The sequence below is a fragment of the Polypterus senegalus genome, chromosome 17 (genome assembly GCF_016835505.1).
Source record: "Polypterus senegalus isolate Bchr_013 chromosome 17, ASM1683550v1, whole genome shotgun sequence".
Lineage (NCBI taxonomy): Eukaryota > Metazoa > Chordata > Cladistia > Polypteriformes > Polypteridae > Polypterus > Polypterus senegalus.
The window spans coordinates 20,024,415-20,047,883 of NC_053170.1; the positions used below are offsets into that span (position 1 = coordinate 20,024,415).

A 23,469-nucleotide genomic window follows, 5' to 3' on the forward strand; every position below is an offset into this window, starting at 1 on the left:
ACTCTGTACATTCACATTACAATGCTGAAGTGACTCAGATCCGATTACTTGCCTTAACATGATACAAATCTGATGTTTTCAGGGGTGTGTGGACACAGAAATCTAATCTTTTCAAATCAGATTTGAATCATTTTAATATGTGGTCCTAGATCAGATATGTATACTCTGTGGCCATGCAACATGAATGGTCAGATCAGAGTTCATGTGTTTTTGCCTGTATGCATGGGCGGAGTGCTGTCGTCATCAGACAGTACAGCAAAAGAATAATCAAGAAATCCATTGACAATAGTTACGCTCCTACAATTGCTGGCTTCTTACATCCATGCATCTCTTTAATACAGCAATGTCTGCAAAAATAGCAAAAGCTTCGCTCTCTGTCTTTTTTCCACCTTCTTGACCTAATCATGTACAGTGGGCTTACTGTTTTTCATCCTCCAGAGCAAAATGTGATGCATACACTAGTTGCTAGAGCATTCATTTTGTCATCTTCAATACCACGAGTCGTCTCGCCAAGCAAATTCAATCTGAGCAAAAAAATCAGAATTGAGCAATGAGGCTTGTAATGTGAATGTAACATAATAGCTGGTAATGCCTCCTCAGGCAGTCATTTCCTATAACTGGCAGTGTCTGACATTGGGAGAAAGTTTTACCACTCCTCCAGGCAGAATCCTTTCGTGTGTGATGTTTGAGGGGTGTCTTGAGTGCACAGCCCATTACGAAACACGTCCCGTCCCTGAAAACATATCGCTGGAATTCAGGTAAGAGCTTTGACTTGGTAATTCCAGGACCCTCCATTTCTTTCTTTTAAGCCATTATTTGGTGGATTTACTGGTCATGCTGCAAGGTCCACTTTGTGATTGAGCAGCAGTCTTTTAACCGGTGGTCTCACACTATCGTCACGTACTTCAATGGTGAGCTGCCCTGACCCTGATGCAACAAAGCAGCCCCAAGCCATAACTTTTCACCACTATGTTCTACAGTTGCAATCAGTTTCTTCCAGTCAAATGCCAAATAAAATTGTTGCCTTGTTTTTCCAGAGCACATTGTTCCAGAAGTCCTGATCTTTACCTTAGGCATTCATGGTCAAGCTTTCGCCTTGCCCTGATGTTCTTTCTAGAAAGAGTTTCCTTCTGGCACACCTTGCATGTTAATCAAATTTGTGCAGCCTCCATCCAAGAGTACACTTAGTTGTGCACTTTGACATTAGCAGTGGCAAGAGCTTTGTGTAGGTCCCGTGTTGAAATTCTGGGGTTCTCCGAGACTTCTTACAGCATCTCACATTCTGCTCATGGACTGAACATACTGGGGTGGCCTAGCCCAGACAAGTTGGCAGTTGTCTGAAATCTTCTCTGCTTGTAGATGATCTTCCAGACAGTGAAGTTTGGAGATCTTTTTACAAAACTCTTAAGAATCCCTAACCTTTTTTTGGAAGACCTTGGAAAATACAATTTCAATCTCTGCGTACTGATAATGCAAACTTCAACTACAAAGAGCAAACCAAACTAAATTTCTGACATTTAAATTAGATGGGTTTCTAGATTGTCTCGAATGATCTAATCATTTGCACCCCAGATATTTCTGGTAGTGGCAATTGGAGGGGTGAGCTTACTTTTTCCATTTGTGAAATTTGCATTACTGTTAATTTATACAATTGACTACAAAATGTTAATGCAGAATGATGTTTGTTGTATTATGATTATCTATAGAAACTATTTAAATGAACATCAACTCTTGATATGTCCACATGTGTTAAAACATGGGTTGTACTTGCATTTTCACATGATTGTACACCTTTTAACTCAACAGTACACTAATAACTTTTTTATTGTGTCAACATTAACTATTTTCTAATTATGTTTTAATAATTGCAGTAGGGTTTGATTAATTTTAGGTTTCTGTGGCTGGACAATGGAGCAGCTAATAAATCTACAGGCTTAATATAATAATTGCATTTTAAGAGCAACAAGTCTCTGACTAAATCAGATTAAAATATGGTAATATGATTTTGGTTCATTTGTTGTATGTCAAATGCAATTCCTTAGTAACTCCATGTTTGTCTTTTTCACATTTATTTTTTACAGTGAAGCAGTGCTTACCTTGATTATTCTCTCCATGTTCTTGTACATTTCTCCATTTTTCCTTTCACAGCCTATTGCTTTATTTATGCTGACCCTAATTTGGTCCAGTGTGGTTATGGTTAAGACTGCATCGCCAATCCATGGATTGTTCCTTACACCCACTATTGCTAAAGCAGGCTCAGCAACCTGCAGAAAAAATTTAGGGGTATAAAATGGGCTGATAAACCTCTCTTTTATTTTACAGGTTAAATCACTATTAACTTCTCTATAACAACTTCTTCAAAGTATTACAAATAAAGGCTTTATAAACTTTTAGTAAATATTTTATTTATAATCGTTTACTTTGTACAGTTCTCCATTTAATTTGCTGATTTGTATTGCAATGACTGGCTAAGACGGACCACCTAGCATTGCGCAACATCTGTTGTAGCACAATGAGCACGTTCCCAATGTGGAACTGTATCGTTCGGAGGGTCACAGCCATAAGCCCTCTGTGATTTGTTGGTACCAGTTCGACTCAGTGGACCCCAGTTTGAACACTTGCACACAAAAGACGCAAATTTCAGTACGGGAAACATCCAAGTTCAAGCTCGCACGCACAGAGCATGCGCCACACGCGTGGAGCCTCTTGCGCCGCCTGTCCTTATAAGGCGAAGGAATGGCTAGCCGGGCGGAAGCGTGGCGCGCGCTGGCGGCTGGGAGTTTCTTCCAGGAAGAGTGAGAAACCAGGGCGGAGGGTGCAGGTGAGTGCAGTCGGTGTTGTATATTCGCTACCTTGATTCTGAGCCCAGTGAACTTGATGTGATGCTTATATTAAGTAGAAATGGAGTCCTGTAACGCATTTGTTCGCTGCTTCGCGAATGATGTTAGCGGGTAGTACTTTAGAGCCGCTTGGGTTCAGTGGACTGGACCCAGATTTATGGGCTCGATGATACAGGCGTGTCCAAAGCGAGCATGTCCCCGTCCTAACCTTTCTGAATACCATCTTAAATTGAACGGCAAATCCCATTAGGTGGCGTTTGACTATGAGATTAAGGTCCTTCACTAAACTCCTGGCGTCACTTGCTGACCCACTTTGCCAGAATCCGTGAATCGGCACAACGGTGCAAGGCCTGATAGCTACGTTGTGGGTGTCGCCACAGGTACGGTCCTGCGCCTTTTTTTTTTTTTTTAAAAAATCTTCCAGGGGTTCATCAGTCTGACAACCCCAGCGTGGGAAGCATTTCTGGTTGGCCTTAGTCGGAAGGGGATTCCGGAAACTTTCTTTTGTTTTTTGTAGATTATTCTGATGTTTTAAGGCCGAATCTGGGGAGCAAACGGGTAGCTCGCTGGTTTTGAAAATGGGCGGGGCTCTTCCCTCCCTTTGAGGAAATGCCCATTGTTGCTGTTTTGACCCGAATTGTTCCGCTTTTCTGTAGGGCGCAATGATGTCCGCTCGCTGCATGACAGATCGTGTTCAAGTGCATCGTTAAGTTCGTGAAGTGACTACGTTGACCCTTGGCGTTAAGGAGGGAATGACCATCTGTTTTGGTTGATTAAGCGTGACCAGTCTGTCGGCAGCCAGTCTTTTAAAGTTGACTGTCATTTTTCTCCCTCAGGTGTTCATGATTGTCTCGGAATAATGGAAAAAAATCCGTTTGTAATGTTTGAGCTTTGTTTCTAGCTGTTCCCAAATTCAATGTCTGTATTTCTATTATTTTAAATAAGTTGGCGATTTCTGCCCGGGGAGTGTTTTTTCTTTCTGTCACCCGATCTTGCTTCCATGTGAATGTGCAAATGAGTCAAATGTGTCTGGTTCGAATTATTTTAGTGCTTGTTTGTACTGAGGTTTTGTGCATTCTACATTCCTTAGAAGTGATGATGGCCCAGTAAAGCCAGCGTCTGGTTAGAACAGAATTGGGGATTTGCTTTACTGTCGTTTTGATTAGTTGCCTTCTTGCAATTTGTTTTTATTTTTAAAGAGATATGATCAGTGGTTTATGTCTCGACTTAATTGTTGCTCAGATAAATTCGATTTTTATTACCCTACACAGGGTGATTGGGGTAATAAAAAAAAGGATAGTCGGCAACAACTGAACAATACTTTTTTTTTTAATCCTTTTTAATTAATCCCATGGCGTTGTATTTTAAAATCATTCAGATTTATGCCCATCCTGTTTATTGAACTGCCCATGCTGGAACTGGACTTACATTTTATTGTTGTAGAATTCTGTCAACCCAGCATGTGTTACTGCTTGTATATTACAGAGAGTCGTCTGCACTTGTATTTCATGCATCAGTTTCAGCAATTTATACTATCAACAGTTAAGTTCTGACATCATTCTGGTATAGTTGCAAACAGTAAAAATGACCGGAAACACTTAGGCGATTGCATGGGTTATTATTTTGGGACGTGATGTTGCTGCTTTTTTTATATATAGATGTTTTTGCAGGGTTTTAGGTTTGAAAGCTGCCCTGAGCGTAGGCTTTTTAATTAGGTGTTTTGTACTGTACATATTTACATACATTTTTTTTTTTTTTGGAAGGAAAAGAAAACCCAAAATCTATGCAACGTATGTGTAAGGTTTTTGCCAGTCCTCTAAAACTTTCAGATCTGCATGTTAGACTTAGTTGTACTTGCGTTTTGTTCAGTGACCTCCTAAGACAGCAATAGAGTTGCAAGTGTATTAGTTTTGGTGGACTTTGCACTAACTGTTGGCACACCACTCCTTCTAATGTAAGTAAGGGCTTAATATGTTTATCATATTTTCATTTCAATATTCAGCAACTAGGTAATGGCCACTTTAATGGCATTGCCCTGTAAGACTGGTATTTTTCCTCAAACATGGCATTGTCAATCTTCACAAATGAGAGTACTGTACTGAATTCAAGTTAGTGTTTGTGCAGTTGTCTAGCTGCTTATTCGACCAACCTAAGTTGATCCTGTATGTATGTCCTGTAGTGGACTGGTGTTTCCTTTCACAGATGGTTTCTGCCTTGCATTCAGTACTCCTAGCAGAAGCTTTCATTACGGGGTGACCCTGTCATGGGTAAAGTGTATATCTGTCCTTTTTTTTTTTTTTTTCTGGAGACAACCATACTCGTGCCATTAGGAAATATGCTATTGAGTAAGAGAACTTTTTATCCGTGTTCTAGCAGTTTTGCATTTATTTGGAAGGAGAGTTAGGTTTCAAAACAACCAGTACTCCTATTTCTCTTTTTAACTTGGAATTAGTGTTCTCTCTTTTAGATTTGTTGATAAGTTGAGTCTTTCCATCTTCAAGAGCTCACTGTGAACTATCAGTGGTGTTTTTCAATAAATTTTATATGAGAATTTTTTTTATGGACGACTGGATTTTGAAAATAAAATCTTTTAGAAAAAAAGATCACTGTAACACTATGTATTTAAGAGCTGAAAGGAATGGTGGTGGCAAAATGTTAGTCCAGTGCTTAAAGTAAGAAACAGGTATTGCCTAAACTGTCAGCAGTTGCAAATATTCTTACTTTGCATATGTATGGAGTTTATGAAGAAGAAAATACATTCCATGTATGTTCTTCCTTGGTGTGATTCTCCATTGTTGCATATTAAGCAAATGGTTTAGGGGTGATGAAAAGCAGTAAGACCACATTCCAGAGCATGCTTTGGCACGTGCCGCCATTCGACAGGCAAGAACTTACAGTGGTCTGCAGTAAGTTAGGAGCTCTAGAATTCTGCAGTTTCCAGTGCTTTGCATCACACTGCTATTAGCAAATAACCTGTGTCGTTGTTGTCAGAGATGAAGTTCTCAAGTAAAAGGAAATTTTTTTGCTGTGCATTTTTTGCGTGAGGACTTAAAGACAAAGGCTGGGATTACTATGAGCAGGTACAATTTAATTTTTAGGTTTCTGGGTCCAGCATACATTATTTGCAAGCAAAAGCATGTAATGGTGATGTGAATTTCCTGTTAAAGACAAAGTGTGTGTGTGTATATATGTATATGTGTGTATATATATATATATATATATATATATATATATATATATATATATATATATGTATATATATATATATATATATATATATATGTATATATATATATATATATATATGTATATATATATATATATATATATATATATATATATATATATATATATATATATATATATATATATATATATATAAAAATAATAGTTATTCATGGTAATTTGAGCGGGGGGAATTTTTTTTTTTTTTTTTTTTTGGTAAGTAGTACACATTTCCATAAATGTGTACAGGAACCTTCTTGTGGCAACATTCTGAAGGGGAGAACTGTCTCCTTGTGCTGGTATAGTAGTTCTTGTGTGAAGAGCAGCATGGTCACAGGCAATTAACAATCAAATTCATGAAGGTATTAAGTTTGTCCTTTTGTGCATGTCATATCTGTGTAGGTGTTGTGCTGTTTGTTTGACCAATCTAAAGTGACCCTGTATGAGTCTGCCCTGTAGTGGACTGGTGTTCTCTTCAGCCTTCATTTCTACCTTGCATTCAGTACTTCCAGGAAAGGCTGTTGCTACAGGTGAACCAGTCGTGGGTAAAGTGTGTATTCACCCATTTTCTGAAGAGTACTCGTGCCATTAGCAAAATGTGATTGAGTGAGAGGACGTTTAAATAAATTTTATTTATTTTTATTTGTTTGTTTTCTACATATACACACCTTTCCTCCAAAGACAATGGCTGAACTTCAGGGATTAATTGACCGCCTTGAGCGTGCAGTGGGGGTCCTGGAAAATGTAGTGTCCAAATCAGGAGGGACTGGCTGTGGAGATCAAGGGCATTCCAAAGGTAATATTTAATATAAACACTGTGGATTCATTTTATGAAACGTCAGTTCTAGCCAGACACTGTCCATATTATATCCTGCATATTTGAACCAAGAACCACATTATAATAGATGATTTTTTTCCCCTATACAGAAACAATGGCAGTAGTAGGCCTGTATTTGCGGTGTGTGTGTCTTGTACTTTTGGTGTTAACTTCCTCACATTAAATTAAAAGACTCATCTTTTTAAATGTATCTGTCCCTTTAGTTTCAAAATTGTATAAAAAAAAAAAAAAAAAAATTCTGTGGCTGGAAAACCATGTGTGCTACCTTGTAAACCTTTTACAATTTGAAGCAAAGCAATTTTGCTGCAGCTTAAACATATAATATTTGATTACTCAAGGCAGGTATAATACAATGATGAACAATACCTGTTTCAACAATATTTGCAAGCTTAAAGGAATAATATCAGACTGCTCTAAACTTTGTTTCACAGAATTTGTTTTGGTTGATTGTGGTTTTTAATAACACACTGACTTGCGTACTCTGAACCGATCATGAACCAGCACTTATTACGGTATTAGAAGGCTGAGTTGATTTGTTGGTCATGGTGTTTTTGTTTCTATTTGTGTGGAGTAATGAAAGTGGAGTTTTGTGTGGTGTACTACTTCTGTGTCCTTAATGTACTTAATACAAAATGATAAAAGGGTCACTTTTTAAATGGTTTCCTTTCCTCAGCTGTTGCTCCCTTTGTGGAGGCCTTTGATGCCTTTCTGTTGGGATCAGTGGAGCCATATTACTCCCAGAGTAAAGATATTGGAGGAGATGTTGAGAAACATGTAAGTATATCAGTTACTTTTTCAATTTTCATTACCATTCTAGAATTTCTAAGGTTAACCCTTTGTTTTGGATTCTTCTTGCTTAAAGGCAGAGATGGTCAAGGCGGCATTTAACTTGCAGAGACAGCTGCTAGTGGTAGCATCCCAATGTCAGAAGCCTTCTGATGTAAGCATTCTCCCTGGTAGCTTGATTTATAATAGTGGTGTCTATATTCTGTCACTTTTTGCAACATCTTGGGTCTTTCTTCTTAGAGTGAGCTGGCAGTCATTCTACAGCCTATGTCTGGAAAAATTCAAGAAATTCAGGATTTCCGTGAAAAAAACCGGGGCAGTAAACAATTTAACCACCTGTCTGGTGTCAGTGAAAGTATCACAGCTCTAGGCTGGGTGACGATGGTAAGTGATTTCCAGCTATCGTAGGAGAGGAGTGGAGTGGTGGAGGCTGGATAGCAACATTCATTTTTTTTTTTTTTTTTTTTTTACCTATTCTCGCAGAGTCCCAAACCAGGACCATTTGTCAAAGAAATGAATGATGCAGCCATGTTCTACACAAACAGGGTTCTGAAGGATTTCAAAGACACGTGAGTTGGTGATTCCTTTAGAAGTTAGGATTACTAGCACAGTTTTTAAAAATATTCTGGCAAATTAGCATTCAAAATCAGGATAATCTTTATTTGCAATTTCTTTTAATCAGTGCCGGGTATGAGTTTTCATAAGTCCTGATCAATACTAGGGTTGAAAAGCTTGGACACACTCCTCATGCTGAACTGGTTTCAGAATTTCCTAATTTTCTTCATATTCTTTTTCCAGTCTTTTTAATGCTGTTGTACATTTTATGCCCTCTGTACTTTAGAGATAAAAAACAAGTGGAGTGGGTGAAGACTTACCTTAACATCTGGTCGCAGCTGCAAGCCTACATAAAAGAATATCACACCACAGGGCTGTCCTGGAGCAAAACGGTAAGAATTTAGAGCCATGACTTGATCCTTTTGTGCTTATGTACATCAAGGTGGAGATGCACAGTGATGCCATCTTTAAGTATTGTATGCAGTACAGTCTTGTTTTTGGGTTCACTGGTTTCTATGTATGTACTATGCAAACTTCATAGATGGGGAATTGGAAAAATGGCTTTTTTCATTTAGGGATCAAAGGCATCCCCATCATGCATCTCTTCAGCAGGAGCACCTCCTAAACCGGGTTGTGGGGCTCCACCACCACCTCCCCCAGGACCACCACCACCACCACCTGCGCCAGCTGGACCACCAGCATCCTCTGCAGAGCCCGTTTCCCGTTCCGCACTGTTTGCTGAAATCAATCAAGGTTCAAATATCACAAAAGGTGAGCCTGGCTTAAAAGGTGGCTTGTTTATTCGTTGTGAATGCTTCAGAAAGTTTTTTTTGTCTTTGTTCCATAAACAAAATAAAAATGATTTGGCAGGTGCAAATAAGAATTTTACTGTACACTGTACATCTGATAGTGGCCTGATTTATAAAGCTGCAACCAATAACTTATTGTATTGGACAGCATGGTGACCTACACAAACGTGTCCTATGTTTAGTTGGCATACTAGTCATGATTTAGTTCCTTTTTTTAACTCTAGTGCTGAAAGAAATGGGCTTCTTATCCCTTCAAATACAGTAAATGAATGTTCGTTATAAAACAACTAATTTTGTTGTTCGTCTACTTTGAGTATTTACTGAGCTAACTTTAGAATATATTTTTGATGTTTCATTTGTTTGGTTACATTTTTGTTCTTTTTGGTTTTTTTGTTTTTTTTTAAACAAAAAAGATTGTGTTGGCTAAAGTATAATCTTTAGAATTGTCCTAAGTATATCCCATTGTAAATGAGATTTATAAAAATGTCAGAACAAGTTTTTATAGGTCATATTTTCACTCTTATACATCAAGGAGTTTACTTTTGTTCATCTTTTTGCCGCATTTTGTTTACATTTCATATTTTTTCTCCTTTTTTTATAATGGCTCTTTACAAAATTCTGGTTTCTAATTGTACAAATCTATCACATTTCCTTTGTGTGTGATTTTGTTTTGCTTTTCCTTGTAGGTTTGAAGCATGTGTCTGATGACCTGAAAACACACAAGAACCCTGCACTGAAAACCCAGAGTGGTCCTGTACGCAGTGGGCCCAAGCCTTTCACAGCACCAAAGCCTGGATCAGGCAGCTCACCTGCCCATCACAAAGTAGAATCGACCACTAAAAAGCCTCCTGTGTTGGAGCTAGATGGGAAAAAGTGGAAAGTGGTATGTATTCATTAGAATTGTGCTTCCTAGAAACTGGCTGTCGGATTCCCTGATTCTGCCAGTGTAATGCAACATGATTAGATTTTTATATTCAGCAAAGCCTAATGTATGGTTTTACTTCTATGTTTGTATGTAGGGGAAGACCCAAGCAGCACTATTTAATTATTATTATTATTATTACATTTTTTTTAAGCCATAAATCTCCCAATATGTAATTGGAATATCATTGGCATATACAATACTAACACAGAAATTGTCATGGCAGAACACCAGAGTATGTTGAAGTATTTTTAGATATTGTGCCGTCATTCCACTGAAATATAGCGTAACATGAGAGTACTTTTGGATATGATTTGGGTTTGATGCACATGTATGACTAACCTTGTTTTTAAGGAGATTTATCATTTAGTACAAGTGTAAAAAATAGTTCTGTTTATTGAAGTTCTGCACTTGTTGTTTTATAATATTAGGTTTAATTGGTGAACTACAGCTTCACCTTTTATGCTCTGGCTTTACATGAACACTTTATTTATCCACAAAATTAATACTTTAGTCCTGGGAACTTGCCGAGTTGCACACTTCCAACTACAGGCTCCTAATAACATTATAGTGTCCTGCAGCCAGAGCAACCACAGAGGTATTTGCAGCCAAACCATGCTGGAGTTTGTTCTGTCCTGCTAGAAAGGAAATTTTCAATGGGAGCCACAAAGTGTCTTAAAATTATTAGTATGCAGGACTGTTAAAATTGCAGAAACTTAGGGAAAATTATAATAAGAATGAGCAAACGTTGAAATTCAGTGGTATTAAATCTGATTTTAAAACGGTAACTAGTATACAAGAATTCATATTCACCTTTATTTCCTTGGCGTCAGGGGGGAAAAAAAAATAAATTACAGCTGTATAGCCCACCAACTTGAGGGGACTCTAGGAGTATCTAATAGAACAGTTGGGGGGAGATGTGTGTTTAATGAGTGATCTGTGCAATTCTTTCAATTTTAGAGTTGTGCAGCATTAGTGTCAACTATCAAAAAAGCTGAATAAAATATTTGCATTATCTGCCATGATACTATAGAAATTTGCAACGATTGCAGGGCTGCTTTTTGTTTGAAAAATACCTCTTAAAAGGACTGTGGCCATTCTGTCTTATTCACACTCTTGTTCCCTTCCTGTCTAAATAGGAAAATCAGGAAAATGCCCAGGGGCTGGTAATTGATGACACAGAGTTGAAGCAGGTGGTCTATGTCTTTAAATGCAACAACAGCACTCTTCGGGTCAAGGGCAAAGTTAATTCCATTACTTTAGGTAAGCAAAAGCAAGAAAGTCTTGTCAACTTCTTTTGTTAAGCCATTAATTGAATTTACTATTGCTTTTTAGTTGCCTTCATTGCACATCCTTTTCTCAATAGTAAACCTAAAACCTTTTTTTATTATATATAAGATAACTGTAAGAAGATTGGTTTGGTATTTGACGATGTTGTTGGGATTGTGGAAGTGATCAACTGTAAAGATGCCAAAATTCAGGTACAGTTGGATTCTTTGTCCTTTTACTGTATTTTCAGTGTAGTGAGGTTTTTTGTGTGTGTGTGTGTGTGTGTGTGTTTTTTTTTTTTTATTAATAATTTCTTTCTCTGGACACGCGTGACTTTAGGTAATGGGAAAAGTTCCCACGGTTTCAATCAACAAGACAGACGGATGCCATGTATACTTGAGCAAGGACTCTTTGCAGTGTGAGATTGTCAGTGCCAAGTCATCTGAAATGAATGTTCTGGTGCCAAATAACAGTGGGGAGTTTGTAAGTATATTTTTACTTTTGCATGTTTGGTCTTAATTTGTTGCCGAGTTGTTTTAATATTTTCTGACTTTTTTTTTTAATTAGTGGTTTTATTCACTGTAGCCACATAACTGCAGTTATACAGTATTCTGATTACATAAAGAAGAGAAACCTGAGCTTATACACTAGTTTTTATAAGAAGAATTGTACATTTCAAAGACGAAACCAATGCTTGCATGTCGATTCAAGTCAAGTGGTGTAAAATTCCAGGCTGTGAGGTGAATGTTCTAGCATCTCTCGTACAAACAAATATAAAACTTCATGAGTGGTTTTCAGTGTGCAGTCAGGCTTTGTCATATAGCAATATGACTTCTCAGTGCAGCTTCCAATTGCTTTCCAACTTATGGCCTGCTGCAAAAACCCTAACGTGCTGCAGTAGTGCTCGGCACTCAGTGTGTGTGTGTGTGTGTCTGATTAAGAAAATAACAACCAAAAAAGTCAATTTGTGGTTACATGTTGTTCATTGTCAATAGATTTTTGGTTAAGGGGATAATGAGTGAGTCCATGTCATCGATAACGTGCTTTGCCCCCTGTGATAAATTTTTATGGTAACTTTGGAGGTTTCTTAACAATCTCATGTGATTGATTGTGTAATTCTGTATCATTTGATTGGGCACCCATCGTGCACACATCTTCATGTAACTGAGTGTAATGGACAGTGCTGTGCCTAAAACTGTCTTCAGTCTCCAGTAAGTTTAATGATCATGCAGTCCACATGAAATGCATCTTTTTGTCAAGGAATTTGTGGGCTACCTCTTCTATATCTCCTATCCTTCCATTTATCAAAGGTGTTCTACTGCAAATTAGCGCAGGACCATACACTGTTATTTGATGAATTTCAGATGGAGGCTTGGCATGTACTCGTATGGCACTGTAAACCCTCCATTTGAATGAATACTATTGTGTATATCACTTTTGATGGTCACAGGATATCTGAAAATTGGTCGGTTATACCTTCTTGATTGTTGGAAACATTTCCATTGATATTCACATCTCTGCCTGGGCTTCCAGGGGTATCCATACTGTGAGTGATACTTAACAACTTGGCCCTTTTGAACAATCCATTCACGGGAGTCTTTATCTCCATCTCTTTGTTTTCATCTACAACCTGGATCTGATTTTTAAAGCAATCTCCTCTGCTGGTGCTCCCCACTAGAAACCAGAGTTGACATATCACTACCAATTTAAGACAGTGTGGAGATTGATCAACCTGTTATCTCCTCTGTTTTAATGGATTTTTTTTTTTTTTTTAAATCTCTGATGTGTGTAGAAACTCAAATTAACAGACCCAATTAAAGGTGTGTTTGTTTTGTTTCCCCTAAGGTATGCTGTATGCCGGTGGAATTTATCTCTGACCTCCTCATAGTTCTTTGAACACACTGGACTTCTCTTTTTTTTTTTTTTAAAAAAATGCACACATTTCCAACTTCGTGTCGCTTTTGGTCCCGTTCATCCAATTTTCTTGTGTTTTCTGTTGGACATTACCTTCCTTTCTCATACTTTTTTTTCTTACTTCAGTCTCCTTATCCAGCAGAGGCTATTTGCCTTATGGACAGTCACTGTAAAAATTGTTCTTTTCCCTCCCTCTGTAGATCCTCCCTGTGTTGTTTAAAATCTATGTAATATGGAATTGTGTTTTTATTACATGTTAAATTTGTTATTTATTTGGTCTTGGTTTGATTAAAAAACACTTGGGCCTATTCAGATTACTCCCACAAATTGTTTTAAATTGGCATGCTTTCCAAATTACTCAGATATTTTAGTTCATGGTCTGAGATGGTGTTACCTAGTGTTTATTAATATATTCAGTGATAATTTGTCATATGAATAATATAGGTGAACAATATATTTTTTTAAATCTATACATATAAAGGAGAGTTGGGATCCGAGAGACTGTGTTTGTGGAGGGATGGAGAGTTAAGGTGGGAGGGGGAGTCATGTGATCATCTCCCCTCCCATTCACCTCATTTCATTCACTTCATTTCGCTCCGAGCTGAGCTCTGCAGCTGACGCTGTCTTGCCGTTCTTTTTCCTTGGTGTTTAGTCCTCTCTCCTTTACTGATTTACTGTTTACTAGACACAGTACTTACTGAATAGTATTTTTTTCCTTTAGTGTTTCTTAGAGTTTAGTAGACACGGTGTGCCGGTGTTGCCGTTTTTCCCGTTTTTCTATTTTTTATGTAGCATGTTCACAAATTAATCGTAGAGAAAATGTATATATTTTGGCTCCAGGAGGACAAACCAAAAATGTTGTGTATATAAAGAAGCTCTAAGTCGCATGTAGATACATAATTATTCCAACTACAGCGAAGCGCACGAGGTCTGCTAGTATATTTATATAGATTTGTTTGTTTAAAATGTGCTGAATACAAATATTTAATCAGACTTTCTCTATCACACAATTTGCAATCAATGCCTATTATTCAATACAAATACATCCCAGGAGTGTCTTGCCTAAAGTAGAAGTGTATAATTCTCATCTGCACCTGGCCTTAGGAATATCCTTTTTTTAGGATCCACCAGTAGTTGGCAAGCCTTCAGGAACTCTCCTTGCCTTGATATCACTTTTTCACTTCCGATATGTCACAATTAAATCCTACCACAGACTCATTGCTGGCTGGTCCAAATGAGAATCCAATAAATGAATTTTTAAGGATGTAAAGACCTAGGTGTCTGCACTTAGACATCTGACCCCCAACCGGCATGGAGCTGTGCCTCCAACGGGAACCTGATTCAATATGTCCAAGCGGGTTGTAAGCCTGCAAACTTGGGCACAACAGCCTTATATGCCCTTCTGCACAGTAATGATTTTAAAACTTTTTTTTTTTTTTTAACTTATTCTGAATTTAATTCCAGAAAAAAACAGTACACCTTAAGGGCTTAGATAATAAATATGTGGTCTAAAGCAAATGCATAACCTGAAAGCTATGGGTGATGAAAACATTCTGAGCACATTTCTGAAATTGACATGAAAAGGTACTTTTAAAAACACGAAGTTCTGCGATGGTCTTTGTTTGACAGTGGGCTTATTTAGGAAATTCATGACATAACTGGTTAGTTCTGTTTTTGAAGTTAACCTTGCGTGATTATTCTGGATCACTGCTCCTTTTCAATGATTTTATCTTTCTGTTCTTACATACAAAATCTGGTTTTCTTTCAGGTGGAGCTGCCTGTACCAGAACAGTTTAAGACGGTATGGAACGGAACAAAATTGGTAACCTCTGCAACTGAAATAGCTGGCTAAAGACGCGAGGAGCTCCTGCCCCTTCATCCAATAACCAGTTGGAGTTAGTGCTTTGCCTTCCTTGCTAATCTTTGAAATGACAGGCTAGAGGAGAACTTATTCTATTCTCTTTTTTTTTTTTTTTCTGCTCTTTTTAGAACCTTTTAGGGTGGGTTTTTCTGAAAATATGCAACTGTGCACTTAATTCTTCCTATCATTCCCATTTTCTTTAATTATCCAACACTTTTTTTTTTTTTTTTTGTCTTTTTTGCTGCTTTTTTTTTTTTTTAAATATTGTTGAGTATAGTTTTCCGAAGTCCAAAGGAGAGCAGATCTCCTCAGGCTTGATCTACTTCAGTACAGTTTTTCCCACCCTGCAATTGTATTCTGGATTTTGCGTCTTTGGGACCAGAGTCAAGAAAGTAACTAGGAAAGGACCAGAAAAAGGGGTTGCCATTTTGAAAAGGAGGCTAAAACCAGGCCAACTATAACCATTACTGTCCATTTCCAGCTGCACATGCGCACTTCTTAATTCCTTTTTTTTTTTCTCTTTCTCTCCTTTCTGACTGGTTTGTGGAAAAAGTCCATTTTACAGTGGAAATTCAAACCTCCTGTGCTGAAATTGTGGGCAACGTTGTATCAAAAGGAACACTCCTATAGAGTGCAGTCGGGCCAGTCGGCCTCAAGTGTAGAAACCACCATGCAGGGCTGCTGTCAGGGATTGTCTAAAGGGGCCAATGCATAGTTTATTACATTTTTGTGCTTTTTTTATTTTTATAATCGGCTAATCTCTGTTTTGCTCGGTATCACAGTTGCAGTAGATGTATACTGGCAGCATGTAGCTATACTGGCAATTCCTCTGTATATTTTTGTCAAAGATGTTGGAGAACATTTAGCAAAAAAAGAGAAAAAAGCAATAAAACTAATTTGCTGATGAACTTTTTTCTTTTTGTGTTCTGTTGCATTATTTAGTCTTTCACCTGTAAATTAAAAATATTTTCAATTTCTGACCAGCTAACCTTTGCCTCATAAGAATATGCATTTTTAGTTTATTGAAACAAACCGATTAGTGTTTTGTCTTGTACAGATGACTGGTGGTGAAGGCTTGCTGAATGTCCAACAACCAATTGATTCAAACTTTTTGTCTTTTTAATCTACTGCAATGTCAAAACATTCCTATATAATATTTATTTTTCCTTTTTCACTGAACCCACTTATTCTAGTATTCTATGCATGGAATGCTGTCCATCACAGAGCACTTCTAAACATCCTCTATTATCCAACCCGCTTTATCCCAACTACAGGGTCACGGGGGGGGTCTGCTGGAGCCAATCCCAGCTAACACAGGGCGCAAGGCAGGAAACAAACACCAGGCAGGGTGCCAGCCCACCACAGGGCACACACCCCCACACACCAAGCACACAGTAGGGACAATTTTTAGAATCGCCAATGCACCTAACCTGCATGTCTTTGGACTGTGGGAGGAAACCCACGCAGACACGGGGAGAACATGCAAAGTCCACGCAGGGAGGACCCGGGAAGCGAACACCTAGGTCTCCTAAGTGCAAGGCAGCAGCGCTACCCACTGCGCCACCGTGCCGCCCCACTTCTAAACATCTGTTCCAAAACTAAACTTCAGTCATTTTAATTTTTTGACAGTTGCTTTTATCCACAGCAACCTACAACATTTGAGACGCAGTTGGTTTCATTTCTTTTCAAACTAGAGCACAAGCAGTTGAAGCGACTTGTTCATGGTTACACGGTAACAATAGCAAGATTTGAACTTACAACCTCAGGGTTTGAAGTCTAAAGCCTTAATCTGTACACTACGATGTGTGCCAAAAGCTTTTTTCACCCACCTCTCTAATTGAAGCACAGTCCTTTGGCTTGAAATCGCAGCATTAACCTGATGCCCCACTGGACCGTGCACCGTTTTAAAATGTCTGAGATGACAGAGGATGGGATACGAGGTTGCAGTACACCTTTAACTATTAAAGTGGGACTTTAGAATGCTTGTTCCTTCCTAGATTTTACTTGAGACAGAGTCTGGCCTGCTGGTTGAGATTAACTGCTTCATGTCTGTATGCTGCTCCCTGTGTTGGGACGGAATAAATTGGCTTTAATGATTTTATTGGGCAGTAGTTTTATCTAATAGGTAAAGAAATTGTACTTCATTTTATAAAATCCTTTTCTATAGCAAAAAGTATTGTCAAACAAGATAAAGTGGTTGATAGTGTTTGCTATTTGTAGGTTGCCTCATGTTACAAGTCGTTTGATCTTTTAAGATTTTTTTTTAACCCTTTGTCAGTGAAAAGCACTCCGTAGGCCCCATAACCGCAATTTAAACATGTTTATTTATATTCTGTAGCTCCACTTTTTTCAATTTGACATATAAAACCCAATCACTGAATACCAAATCATGGGAGGACTGGCCCCAACCCAAGGAGGGTCCTACCTTGTAAGCAGTTGGCTGCAGCTCACCAGCGGACTGGAATTAACAGAGTTTGGGCAGAAAATTAATGGATGATTTATTTGGTTCTCTTAAATTGTCAGGACATAATTGAAAAAAAGAAATATTCTCTGATATGAAATGGCCAGCAACACATTTCCATATGAAAACATAAGTTTGTAGCAGACAGTTGCTAAACACAAATGGATGTTCTGCTTTATTTAAAATAAATGCAATATTTGCTCTTAACCCATTTATGCCTAAGGAGTTTGTGCATGAAATTCACATATGGTGCGTAGAAAAATTATAAGGAGCAAGAATTTGAAGAGAAAAAAAAAATTACATTCCATTGTTGAGTTATGTGGCGTCATACATAACGTATAAAATTACGTGACTGTCGTTCCAATAATGGAACACGGGGCATTAATGGGTTAATTAAGTTTCCATTTGTGCCGCTTAGTAGAAGATCTGTTTGCCAGTTGTTCTCTCGGCTGTGTGACATGATTTACCTGCAGAGAGGCATGCAAGTTACTGGTTGCTAGTTAGTGTCATGAGTCTGTAGGAGACATGGAAGTAAGGAACTCATTTCTTGGAGTCCACTTGTGGTCACTTCAATTGGCTGGCACACGCCTGTCTTTAGAAGGTCCCACAGTTGATAACAACTAAGCCAATGAGGCCAAAGGAATTCCCTGCAGAGCTCAGAAACGGGAGGCTTTGAAGAGCACAGTGGCCTCCATAATTTGTCAACAGAAGAAATTTGAAACAACAACAGTTTTTCTTAGTTACCCAGTTTTAACTGGGTTACCAAGACTATGGGAGATGGGCCTTGGCTAGAGAGGAAAACAATCTGATGGTCACTCTGGCTGTTCTCCAGATAACCTGTGTGGAGATGGAAGAAACTTTCAGATGGATGACCATCAGTGCAACACTCTAAGTCAGAAGCCTGTCCTCAGTAAAAGGCACATGGCCATCCACTTGGAGTCTGCAAAAGGGTACCTAAGGGACTCTCACCTTGTGAGAAACATGATTCTTTGGTCTAATTATAATAATAATGCCTTACATTTATAGAACGTTTTACATAGAGAGTGGGGAGCGACTTCACCACCTGGATGATGTGACAGCAGCCATTTTTGTGCCAGTATGCTCACCACACATTAGCTAATAGACAGTTAAGGGGTGAGAGAGACAGCCAATAAGGGACAGGGAATGACCAAGTCATGTAGGGAAGTTTGGCCTGGATATTGGCATACACTAAGGTGACCATCCATCCCCGTTTTTCGGACAACTGTCCCCACTCAGAAACATGTCTTCGTCTTGTCCCTGGTTTAAGATTTCTTTCCCGGTTTCAGCTGGTTCACTTGTTTGAATGTATCTCATCACCATGATAATTTGAACTCGGCGCGCGTGCGCGATGTTTTGACAGAGGTTATGCAACTTTGGAGAGAAATCACGTGATAAGCTTTTGCTTTGTACTCTGTAGTGTCTATAGAGTCCCACTTGTGATCTGCAGATTCTGCGCTCCTCTAGCCACCTCAGATGTCCCTGGATTGGCCCAAAAAATTCTGGTCACCTTACATGCACCCAACTGTTTACAAAGGGGGCCATGGGCTCTTCAACGACCACAGAAAGTCAGGACCTCGGTTTTACACCTTACATGAAGGATGGAACCATTTTGACAGCACAGTATCCTTGTCACTACACTGGGGGGATTGGAATCTACACACAGGCTAACCCTTCTTCCAGCAGCAACCCAAGCTTTTCCTAGAGGGTCTCCCACCCAAGTACTGGCCAGGCCCAAACATACTTGGCATTGGGTGGATTAGCTGTTCTGAAGTGCATGTGGCATGGCTGCTGGCTATTGAAGAAATCAATATCTGCGTCACGTCAGGTGATGAGCGGTGCCTAGTTTCTTCCAATGTACAGTAATACCATTCCAACGGTGAAGGATGATGTTGGCAGCATCAAGATTGTGGGTTTGTTTTCCAGGAGTAGGAGACTGGATAGGATTGGGGGAAAGCTACACAAAGCAAAGTATAGGGATACCCTTAACAGAAATCTGCTCCAGTGTGCTCTGGACCTCAGACTGGGCCGTAGGTTCACATTCCAACAGGAAAATGACCCTAAGCCCAAAGGAAAGACAACACAGAAGTAGCTGAGGGACAACTCTGGGAATGTCCTTTGGTGGCCCAGTCAAAGCCCAGACTTGAACCTAAACAAACATCTCTGGAGAGACCACAAAATAACCGTCTACTAATGGCCTCCATCTAACCTAACTGATTTTGAGAAGAAGAAGAAGAAGACTGCCCTAATCCAGGCGTGTGAAACTTGTCATGTTAAACTCAAAAACACTCTAGGCTGGAATCGTGGCTAAAGAGGCTTAAGTACTGAGCAAGGGGTCTGAATACTTGTGTCAATAGGATATTTCATTTTTTTAATGACAGTTTACACAAATTTCTATAATCCTGTTTTCACTTTGTCATTCTGCGGTGTCGAGTGTTGCTTGATGGGGGAAATTTTAATTTAAATGATTTTAGGACAAGGCTACAGCAAAGCAAAATGTGAAAAAGTGAGGGGATCTGAAAACTTTCTATAGACTCTGCATGTACTGACTGGGTGTCATTAGTGTCTGTCCACTTACTAGACCACCTGCTAAATTACGTTCGCAGTCAAAGGAGCTGGAGCCTTTCTGACAACATAAGGCAGAAGGTGAGAAGCAACCCTGAAAGTCAGGTGTGACCCAAACATCTGTTCATATGGTACTCAAATTCTTTTCTAGCAAAAGCTTTTCTTTAATGGCCTAAGCAAGAAATGAAGATCAAATCAGATGGACGCTAACTAACAAATAAACCATCCACTGACTAAGTTACGGCATTTAAACTAACAGAAAGGAGAAGACACATTTATATGGGCTGACATGAACTTAATGAAGCAAATCTGTACACAAAGTGGACCATTAGGAATCATTTTTAAATACTAACCTGTCCACTCTTTCTGTACTTGTGTAGTGTGTGCCACTCAATCAGGACAACTGCCAGCTCTAGATTAGACCAGGACTCTGTGTGTGTGTGTGTGTGTGGACCTGTAACCTGTGTGTTCATATTATCCATTCACATAAATACTAAAACAGCTTACAGGTTGCTAGGAGCAGGACAAGGACGTTCACTTCACCCGACACCGTCACCGCCCAGAGTGTCACCTGCATTTTAGTGGTGACTTCTATCCAACAAAGAACAAGCATTGAGCAAGTCAGACCACAGGTCATTTTTGAAATACTCAGGTCAGGACCAGGGTGGGTCACTAAAGAGGACGCTTGGCGTTACCCAGGCAAAGCAAGATAACACATGCCAAATCATATTTGCCCCGCAGCTTTTTCTTTTTCCAGATAATGGCAGACTAGGGCGAAAAATAATGATCCGTTACTGCCAGCTTTTGGACGGAGGTTCTAACGTACCTACTGTATTACACTTTTAATTACTTACACTACAAGAATATATTATACATTGTTGTATCTTTTAGATACTTAGAAAAGATTTTTCTCAATTATACTCTTAACTATTTCTTTTAAATTACTAAAAGGGAGTTCTTTTTGTTTAAATTTACCAATTAGCTTTTGCCTTACCCTGCTATATTTCAAACACCAGACCATGTAATGTTCTCATGTTTCTTCAATACCACATTGCTCACCGTTTCCTGTTTTATGCTTGCCAATGTAAAAATAGTATTGATTCACACCAACATGCCCAAGCTTTAATCCATTACAAATAATTTACTCCTTTTCTAACTTCAGGATGCCGTTTATTCTTACCCCATACTAGAGATTTTAACCAAAACAAATGTCGTCCTTTATCACTGCTCTTCCAAATGTTTTGCCAATCCCCAAAAATAACCTTTTAAATCATGCGCTTAAATTCAGATTTGCCTAAAGGAACCTTAAAAGTCTATTTCTGTTCTAAACAATACTTGTTTACCTAACATGTATGTGCTTTTATTTCCATACACTCTTTTATAAGCAGGAAAACAAAAAATTCACAATTATATTATTCAAATACAATCCAGTTGGCATTGGTCCTAAGGATGGCAATGGGTCTGTTACGATAACTGCTTTATTGGGTTTAACCTCATTTATCAATTTTAAAGCAAGAATAATAGCAATCATTTCTCTCTTATTATAATTTTAAAAAAATGGTAGGAGATGAGACTTTTTAGCCTGGGACGAGACGTGACTTTTTCAGAGAGATACTTAAACATCCCGTGAAACGAGACTTTGTGCCAAGAGATTTAACCAGGCCCGGGGCCGGAAATAAAAGACAAAGAGTAGATGACAAAGTAGAACGTCATAAAGATTTCAAAAACATTAGCGTGACACACATGTAGAGCAGGTTAGAGATTATGGAAGTACTAAAATTCGAAAGTCTCAAAAAAATTACAGTAAAGATAGCATTAGCACATACAAATGGAAATTATTACTCGGTGAAATAACAGAACAATGAAAAGAGATTGAATATATTGTTCGGATTTAAAAATTAAGTCGGAGACTTGTAGATCATCTAATTCGTCTTGCCATCAGGGACAAGTAGTGATTCTTCCCAATGAAGAGGCGTATCTGCAACAATTAAAAGATCTGTTGTTTGGTGAAAGTGAAATCCACATACGTGAGAGGCAGAGATGCGAAATGGCTGGCGCGCAGAGCTGGCCAGGGGGGTTGGCAAGCGAAGCCCTCTAGTCTTCATAAAAACTTAAAATCTGATATTCTATTCTTGATACCAGCAAAAAAAGGCCTGTTTAACAAGCAAGGATTACAAATATCAGACACGTCCACTACATTCACAATTTCAGGTCACAGGATCAAGATCTCATGGATAAAAAGCAACTGGTTCAAATACTCTTTCATTCCAACTGCCATTAATATTTCAAATAAGTTCAATATTAATAAACATCTACAGGCTTCAATCATATGATCATAGGTGGCTATTGCATCAATCATCAGTCAAGTCTAAATGTTAAGCTTATTATTTATATCTAATATCCATCCATTATCCAACCCGCTTTATCCTAACTACAGGGTCACGGGGGTCTGCTGGAGCCAATCCCAGCCAACACAGGCCGCAAGGCAGGAAATAAACCCCAGGCAGGGCGTCAGCTCACCGCAGGGTACACACACTCAAACACCAAGCACACAATAGGGACAATTCCGGATCCCCAATGCACCTAACCTGCAGTCGGGAGGAAACCCACACAGATACGAGGAGAATATGCAGCGAACCCAGGTCTCCTTACTGCAAGGCAGCAGCACTACCGCTGCGCCACCGTGCCGCCCTAAACAGCTAATATGTTTGATCAAATGCTTTACCATAAGTAATATGCTCTTTATTATATTTTATTTTTTGTACCCAGCTTACGTTTGTTGGCTTTGTTCTTTGTTGATGTGTTTAAATGTTAAATCATTGTACCGGCCGTCAAGGCAAATTTCCGTCATGAAATAATAAAATGTACAGTAATTACATTTACATTTCGGTACTACTTCCATGATACGTTGTTTCCACGTTAAAATCAATTATGAAAAGTCATGACACAAAACTTAAATACTTCCATCCATTCAATAAGGCAGTAAAAGATTTTTATTTAAAGTAGTTGTAAAACAAATCGCAACTGTTTCAGAAGCTGCCAATTTAAACTCCACCCCACCACATACATTTGAGTTCTCTTCGCTGAGACCGCGGGTTGTACGTTTTTTTATGGGAATATCAACATTTCTTCCTCGTTTCCAAATGCCACAGTCATCTGTAACTAATTATATGTTCACATTTGACACTACATGCGGTAAATCATTTATCATGAGATAAAACAGGGCCATTCCCTACTGAAAAATCCACGAGTACCTGACTGCCGTGTGAGCGGTCCGGCACGTAACAGAAAAACATGCCTGTCAAGCCCCGCCTGCAGCTAAAAAATCTGCAACCGTTTAGTGCGCGACGGTCCATGTCACGTGACGGAGTCAACGCCGCTTGCCATGTCACGTGATTTTCCTCTC

The 23,469-nt window shown here is 38.8% G+C and overlaps 1 protein-coding gene across 1 annotated transcript; it reads left to right on the forward strand.

The window, feature by feature from the left end:
• The first annotated feature begins 2,718 nt into the window (after nt 1-2,718).
• On the forward strand, nt 2,719-15,932 carry LOC120517300 (adenylyl cyclase-associated protein 1-like). Its single transcript, XM_039739509.1, has 13 exons — nt 2,719-2,821; nt 6,747-6,861; nt 7,577-7,677; nt 7,766-7,843; nt 7,930-8,073; nt 8,173-8,258; nt 8,531-8,636; nt 8,820-9,015; nt 9,740-9,936; nt 11,115-11,238; nt 11,374-11,456; nt 11,584-11,727; nt 14,927-15,932. The coding sequence occupies exons 2-13, from the start codon at nt 6,750-6,752 to the stop codon at nt 15,008-15,010; spliced, it is 1,455 nt and encodes a 484-aa protein (XP_039595443.1). The 5' UTR covers nt 2,719-2,821; nt 6,747-6,749; the 3' UTR covers nt 15,011-15,932.
• Nucleotides 15,933-23,469: the final 7,537 nt, after the last annotated feature.